General features: G+C 41.9%; 1 protein-coding gene across 1 annotated transcript; it reads left to right on the top strand.

Moving 5' to 3' along the window:
* Positions 1–4,626: 4,626 nt before the first annotated feature.
* LOC129247748 (protein croquemort) lies at positions 4,627–7,095 on the top strand. The gene is made up of 5 exons (XM_054887026.1): positions 4,627–4,765; positions 4,867–5,169; positions 5,259–6,067; positions 6,138–6,228; positions 6,309–7,095. Exons 1-5 carry the CDS (start codon positions 4,637–4,639, stop codon positions 6,444–6,446), a joined length of 1,470 nt encoding a protein of 489 aa, XP_054743001.1. The 5' UTR covers positions 4,627–4,636; the 3' UTR covers positions 6,447–7,095.
* Positions 7,096–7,389: the final 294 nt, after the last annotated feature.

Raw genomic sequence — 7,389 nt, 5'->3', positions numbered from 1 at the left:
AGGCTGCACAAACTGACGAACGACAGTGCGCCACTTACCTTCTCCGGTGATGAGGTTCAGGGGGCCATCAACAAAACGAAAACATCGAAAGCCATTGGCCCTGACGGACTCAACGCGCTGATGCTGAAGCATCTGGGACCCCTGGGAGTAGGATATCTCACAAGGGTCTTCAATTTGTCTCTGGCCACTCTCATCATCCCTGAAAAGTGGAAAGCAGGGAGAGTGGTCCCACTATTGAAACCTGGGAAACCCGCCAACCAAGGGGAGTCTTATCGGCCGATAACTCTCCTTTCCCCAGTAGTGAAGACACTTGAGGCCCTCCTACTCCCACTCTTCACGACACACCTGGCCCCAGCCCCACATCAGCACGGATTCCGACGAGTGCACAGCACCACCACGGCACTCACCGCCATAAACGCCCGGATAAATCGCGGGCTTAACCAAAACCGCCCCTGCGAGAGGACTGTCCTAGTAGCGTTGGACCTAAAGAAGGCTTTCGATACAGTCAGCCATTCCACGCTACTAGATGATATTTATCAGTCGACACTCCCGCCAGGGCTGAAGAGGTGGTCCGCGAACTACCTGAGCGGTCGGCACTCGTCAGTGATTTTTCGAGATCAAATGTCAAAGCAGAGGAAGATTAAGCAAGGCGTACCGCAGGGTGGTGTCCTTTCACCCTTGCTTTTTAACTTCTACATCTCGAAGCTCCCCCAACCACCAGCGGGAGTTTCCCTGATCTCATACGCTGACGATTGCACGATAATGGCGTCGGGCAATGACATCGATGGCCTGTGTTCCAAAGTGAACAACTACCTCACCGACCTTTCTCGCTTTTTCACTGCGAGGAATCTACAACTTTCCCCCACCAAGTCCACGGCGACCCTTTTCACCACCTGGACAAAGGAGGTCAAGCTGTCCCTTAAGGTAAAAGTCGATGACACACCAATTCCGACTGTGAATAACCCCAAAATTTTGGGTGTAACCTTCGACAGCTTGCTCTCCTTCTCTGCGCATACAACCGCAATTGCCACTAAGGTCCAAAATCGCAACAAGGTCCTCAAATCGCTGGCCGGCAGCACTTGGGGCAAGGACAAAGAACTGTTGCTTTCGACATTTAAGGCAATTGGCCGGCCGGTTCTAAACTATGCTGCGCCTGTCTGGTCGCCTGGTACTAGTGATTCGCAGTGGACAAAGCTGCAGACATGTCAGAATACCGCCATTCGGACAGCGACCGGGTGCCTCCTGATGTCGCCCATACAACACCTGCACAACGAGGCACAAATGCTCCCAGTTGCGGAGCACAACAAATTGCTCAGCAAGCAGTTCCTGCTGGGGTGCTACCGCAGGTTTCACCCCTGCAGACACCTGCTTGAGCCCGAGCCGCCTCCCAGACACGTCAGGAGACATCTCCTCGACTACGCTGACGAACTCCAGGACAAAACTAACCGAGACCTACTGGACAGGACAGTATTCAGACAGTCAATAAACGACATTCACCGGGAGACCGTTACCACCTTCATGAACTCCCGTCCTGTGAATGCCGTAATCGGAGTCCAACCACCACCCATTGCAGATGAAGAGCTCCAGCTTCCCCGTGAGACTCGTGTAACATTGGCACAATTACGTTCTGGATATTGTAGCAGGTTAAACTCCTACCTATCCAGAATTGACCCCGACATACCAAACACATGTCCGGCATGTGAAGGGACCCCGCACGACACTAACCACCTCTTCACATGCCCCCTCAATCAGACTCATCTAACCCCCCTCTCCCTCTGGACCCAACCTGTCGAAACAGCATGTTTCCTGGGCCTACCCCTAGATGAGCTAGACGAAGATGACAGATGATATACCTACACTGACAGGGCTAACTACGCTGTTAAAAACAACAACAACAACGAGTGGTATGACCACAAAAAACTCGCTCCTTTCCTTCTGAGGAGACAGCTTTCCCGGAACTACTTTCTGCATTACTTCGGGAGTATCCAGAACGTCATCCTTTTTTTTCGCAGTACGTTCTCGATGTATCTCTTTACCGCGTTCCTGCTGATTATGTTATTTAGCGCGATGTCGCCATCTGCTTTCTCTGGGCATCTCTTTCCCAACTAAAAAACGTGTGTTCAGCATCATCGCTCGACGCTTAGCAGTATATGCTCTTGGAATCGCTTACTTTGCCCATGCGGTATGGGTATCTCCGGATGTATCCGTGGTCCGAGAGGAACTGAATTAAGAAGTAATTCACTTCCCCGAAGTTCTTTTAAAACCATTTTCTTATTGATCGAATGAGTTTCGCCGTCCACCTACCACTCGATTCAGTATCCCATCGGCTTTGCCACCGCAGCATGATTTGGCATTTTTGTTCCGCGATACTAGTGATGACATTTTTCTTCTTGGAGTCCCACGCATCCATTCGTTCGCGGGCCATGAGGTCGACGGGTAGCTCCCCACCGATCACACAAAAAGCCAGAGACAATGCGGTAGGCTGAGGTAACTACAATTGCCTTTATTCGTTGCACAGCCTCTAGTGCTTTGCGCTTGGCCTTGCAGTTTAACTCATCTCCCTATACGTCGATGAGTATAATAGGAGTTGGAATGGTGTTTATTTTAAATTACAATTTGAATAGTTGAAATCTGTTTTAGCTTATTTATTATATTAGTGCGGGTAAGTAATTTTAACCGTCACCGTAGACAAGAGCACTTATACAGTAATCTAGTCAGCCAGCAGTGAAAACACATTTTCTTGGACGCGCCCCATTTTCCAGAAACTATCAAAATATCCAATATTAGAGCAAACCCAATCCACAAGCGTTCGATCAAACATCAATGCAGCCACAAAGATTGACTGACGTCATCATCTGACCTTATTTCTTTCGAAATGAGAAAGGATACCAAGCTCAAATCTCAACAAGATCGATCTATACATGCTGTATTTTTAATAAGAATTTGATTTCTAATTTTTTAGTTTAATTGCTGTTGTTGTTTTTTTCTTGTTTCTCTACAAGGCTTCTCGAACGTACGCAGTTAGATGCTAGGGTCTTAGCATTGACCCAGCTTGTGGAAGATAAGTCATGTAGGATTGCTTTTTTCCAAGTGTTATTTGGCTGTCCACAGCTTCTGCTTCTCTATGGATTACAATGAAAGACTATTCTAGTGATGCTGTGGACGGTTCTCTAAGAGCGTGGCAACTCCATTTTCTGTGTGTCAGCTGGAATAAGATGGGCTCCTTGTTCGTTTGTCTCAATAGTTCTTCATTCTTTGTTATGTTGGGCCAGAATATTCTAGATACTATCCTCAAGCATTTGTTGGTGAAGTATTGAAGTTTCTGCGCTTTCGTTTTCGAAACAAGCCACGTTTCACTTCCATATAGCAGCGTTCACTTGAAACATGCTTTGAATATCCTCAGCTTGGTGTTTCTGGAAATTTGCTGGCTAGCCCTAATTTCCCATAATCGCCCGAATGCACTCCTAGTCTTGCTCAATCCATCATATTATTGACGTCTGCCGCCGCTTCGCCGCTGCTACAGAGCAGCTCAGGTACCAGCTACAAGGTAGAAGCTATCAACGAACTCCACTTATTTCCCATTTATCATTACGTGGTTATTGTTGGTATGTTGGCACTTACTCTTGGTTGTTGTTGTTGATACTATAAACTACTGAGTCTAACAGATACAACCTCATTTATAAAAAAAATAAATAGGCGACGCTGCATACTATTCAAGCGACGCACCGTTCAAAGATATGAAAGAGAAGTTTGATGGTAGGGTCATCAATCAGCCGCTGTTTCATGCAACTTCACATTCCTAGACTATTTTCTCTGGGGGCACGTCAAACTCTTAATCTACGCTAACAAGTTAATCATTTTGGATGTGCTCGAGGCAAATATACGAGCCGCTTTTGCCGAAATAATGCCGCACATATTTGACCGAGTCCTTAAAAATATAACCAACCGCTTGACGTAGTACCAGCAAAGCCGAGGCGGTCATTTGATCGATGCGCTATTTGTTACATAATGGCGGGTGAGTTGACTTGTAGTAAAGCCATAATCAATTTCGTGTCTCACAATGTCGTTGTTTTTTTTTTCTCACCCGCTTTTCTTATCATTCTGATCTGGTCACCCCATCGAAACAAAAAAAGCATCTAAAGTGGTATGTACACTTTTTTCAATGTAAGTGAGATTTTCTCACGAATGAAAAAAAATACAATTTTTTTTTTAGATTTGACAAGAAGAGAATTATATATAAATCTATCAACGATATATATCTATCAACGCATATGTATGGTATACAGCATACCGAATTACCGCTCTCTATCATCACAATATTTGTGCACTTCTAATTCTTTTAGAGGCAGCAGGAATTGTAAGCTAATAAATATAAAACTCAAATTGATTATCAGTATAAACCCATAACAAATACACACCCATTACATACCAACTTTATGGTGAGAACTTTTCACTCGACGATTATTGGCTTCACGCCATAAAGCCGTTCTGCCGATAAGGCCGAATAATCTACCTCTAACCGTTTTTTATTGAGTAGCATTTACGTGCGGCTAAATCTCAAACATAAAATCGTCTCATATATAGGTTCTACAGAGCTTTGCGGCTTCACTTCAATTGCAGTGGCGAAGCTGGTACAATGTGTTGCAGCTGCTGTGGTGTAACTCAGCAGAAAGTGTGGGTCTTTCTAGTAGCCACAGTGTTTCTTGCGCTCGGCCTGGTCCTAGTAATTTGGTGGCCAAATTATGTAACCGATTACATTTACGATGTGAGTGAAATATATCAATAGGCAAGAATACATTTTTTAAACTATTATAAATTTTGTTTTTTAATTTTTTAAACTAATTTCTATACTTATTACGGTCACAGGTGTTGCCACTCACCGCCTGCTCGAAGTCCTTTGACATGTGGATGAACCCACCTATACCGGTCTACTTGTATATGTATCTTTTTAATTGGACGAATCCGGAGCAAGTGCGCGTAGCGGGTGTGAAGCCAAACTTTGAACAAATAGGACCATTTGTTTATACGGAAGTCAAAACTAAGGAGGATCTGACTTGGTACTCAAATAAAACCCTTTCATTCTACGGACAACGCGTGTGGTATTTTGAACCCGAAATGTCAGGTGCATCAATAGACACACCTATCACTTTACCACATCTACCCTCATTGGTAAGGGCAAAACAGACAACAACAACAACAAGCATAATTCAAACACATTTTCACTAATTTCATTCACTGTCTACTTCGTTCATTTGCAGGCCGCCGCGAGTCTCATGCGAGATGCATCGCGGATCGTCAAAGTTGCTTTCAATGTTGCGCTTAACAACAATGGTGGCGCACTCTATCAGACACACACCGCCGGCGAATGGCTCTTTGATGCTTTCTACGATGAATTTCTTGACTATGCCATGAAACTAAATAGTTCGGCGAGTCAGGCTATAGAGTCGAATGAATTTGCACTTTTCCTCAATCGTAATGGTACTAAGGAATTCGAAGGCCTATTCACCATACACACTGGTCAAGGCGATTTGCGGCAAATGGGTGAAATTAAATTTTGGAAGGGTTTAAATCACACCGGATTCTTTGAGGGCGAATGTGGCCGTCTAAATGGCAGCACTGCCGATCTATTTGTACCAAATCGTAGTTCAGATGAATACATAACCGTATATATTACCGATACATGCCGCATTATCAATCTGGTGCCAAGCGGCGAAGTTGAATTTCAGGGTATTAAAGCCATCAAATACGAAACAAAACCCGACACCTTTGATAACGGTCAACGTAATCCCGATATGGCATGCTATTGTCCAACTGACAAGCAACCATATAATTGCCCGGCAACTGGCGCAACCGATTTGAGTTCATGCGCTGAAGGTGTGCCTATGTATCTGTCCCATCCACATTTCTTGTATGCAGATGAAAGTTATGCCGACACGGTCACGGGACTTAGTCCCGATTATGACAAACACAATTTCTTCATTCTAATGGAACCGAAGTTGGGCATACCGCTGCAAGTGAACGCCAATGTAATGGTTAGTCTGCATATAAGAAACGACAGTTACATTAGGTAAGTGTGCAATTGAATGTTTGTGATGCTGATTTTCAAATCCATACTAAATTTAAATATCTATTTTCAGCATATTGCGTGGTATCACTGATTTTTATGCGCCACTCTTTGTGATCAGCAGCAAGGCTGAGACTGATAAAAAATTCGCAAGGCAAATAAAGGTAAGACTTTCTGCAAAGCAAAAGCCGAAAAAAAAGAAAACGAAACTTATTTAACTAATATTTTCTCTTTCCGTTCACAGCTCGTTTTGAATTTGCCAGATATTGGGCTCTATGTGGGAATCGCACTTATTTGTATAGCCTGCATCATGGCAGCTATAGGCATTTACTTATCGGTTACACATCGCTGGTATGGAGAAAGAAAAGTAGCCGAAAAGTAAACGAGATCTTTAATTAAAAGTAAATATGATATTATTACTCATTCGAAAATAAAATGGATGATATAGATATAAGTATGTAAGCATATGCACAAAGCAGTAAAAGAAGCTAACGCTAAATTGGTTCTTTGGACAAAAATCTCTGACACCTATTGTGTTTTTTTGTTAATATTTATGCGTGCCACCAACACTTAGAAAATTACCTTGAAATTTGTATAAGAGAAAATACGCTTTTCTGTGAATTTGGTATAAAATGTTAACAGATCGATATTATTTAAGCTCCTCTTTTAATTTATTCTCTTCACAAATGCGCTTAAATGATACCAAAAATAAAAAAAAAGAGATGTATATATATTTTTTTATGCTTTAAATGCTTTTTGGTTCAAATATTTTTAAAATTTAAGCAAGCGTCTCCATAGAAAATAGCTCCACTTATTTTTTTCTTTTTAAATAAAGTAAGGCGCATCATTTTTAAGGCATTCACGATGGCACATATTTGGCAAAAAATTCACAGAAAAATAAAATTTTCCTATATGAATTTGAAGTTAGTTTTCCATGCGTTGGCGAGGCTAACTATTAAACAAAAATAAATAAAAACATAGGTGCTTAATTTATTCGCATAAAATAAATTTAGGGCTAGCATCAAACACATTTTTTTTTTTTTTTAATTTTTGCTATATGAATTTAAAGTTAATTTTCCAAGCGTTGCTAAGGCTAAATATAAAAAAATAAATAAAAAAATAGAACTAGGTGCTTAATTTATTCGCCATAAAATAAATTTATGGTTAGCATAAAAAAATGTTGTTTTACCATTCTAATATAAATGCATGGATGTATGTATGTACTGTTATAAGTACGCAGTATACATGCAAATATACATATATTTAATATAAAAATAGTTCCATATTGAGTTACTAAATGTAATGTGACGAAACTTGATATATTA

The sequence above is a fragment of the Anastrepha obliqua genome, chromosome 5 (assembly GCF_027943255.1).
Source record: "Anastrepha obliqua isolate idAnaObli1 chromosome 5, idAnaObli1_1.0, whole genome shotgun sequence".
NCBI classification, from domain to species: Eukaryota; Metazoa; Arthropoda; class Insecta; order Diptera; family Tephritidae; genus Anastrepha; species Anastrepha obliqua.
The sequence above is the reverse complement of the archived record's forward strand: the minus strand, read 5'-3'. Positions and strand labels throughout refer to the sequence as shown.

Excerpts from the sequence above, each read along its gene's own strand:
- LOC129247748 (XM_054887026.1), top strand. The coding sequence starts at position 4,637 with ATGTGTTGCAGCTGCTGTGGTGTAACTCAGCAGAAAGTGTGGGTCTTT. Across the intron at positions 4,766-4,866 it reads TAACCGATTACATTTACGAT|GTGTTGCCACTCACCGCCTG; the intron begins GTGAGTGAAATA and ends TTACGGTCACAG. Across the intron at positions 6,068-6,137 it reads AGAAACGACAGTTACATTAG|CATATTGCGTGGTATCACTG; the intron begins GTAAGTGTGCAA and ends ATCTATTTTCAG.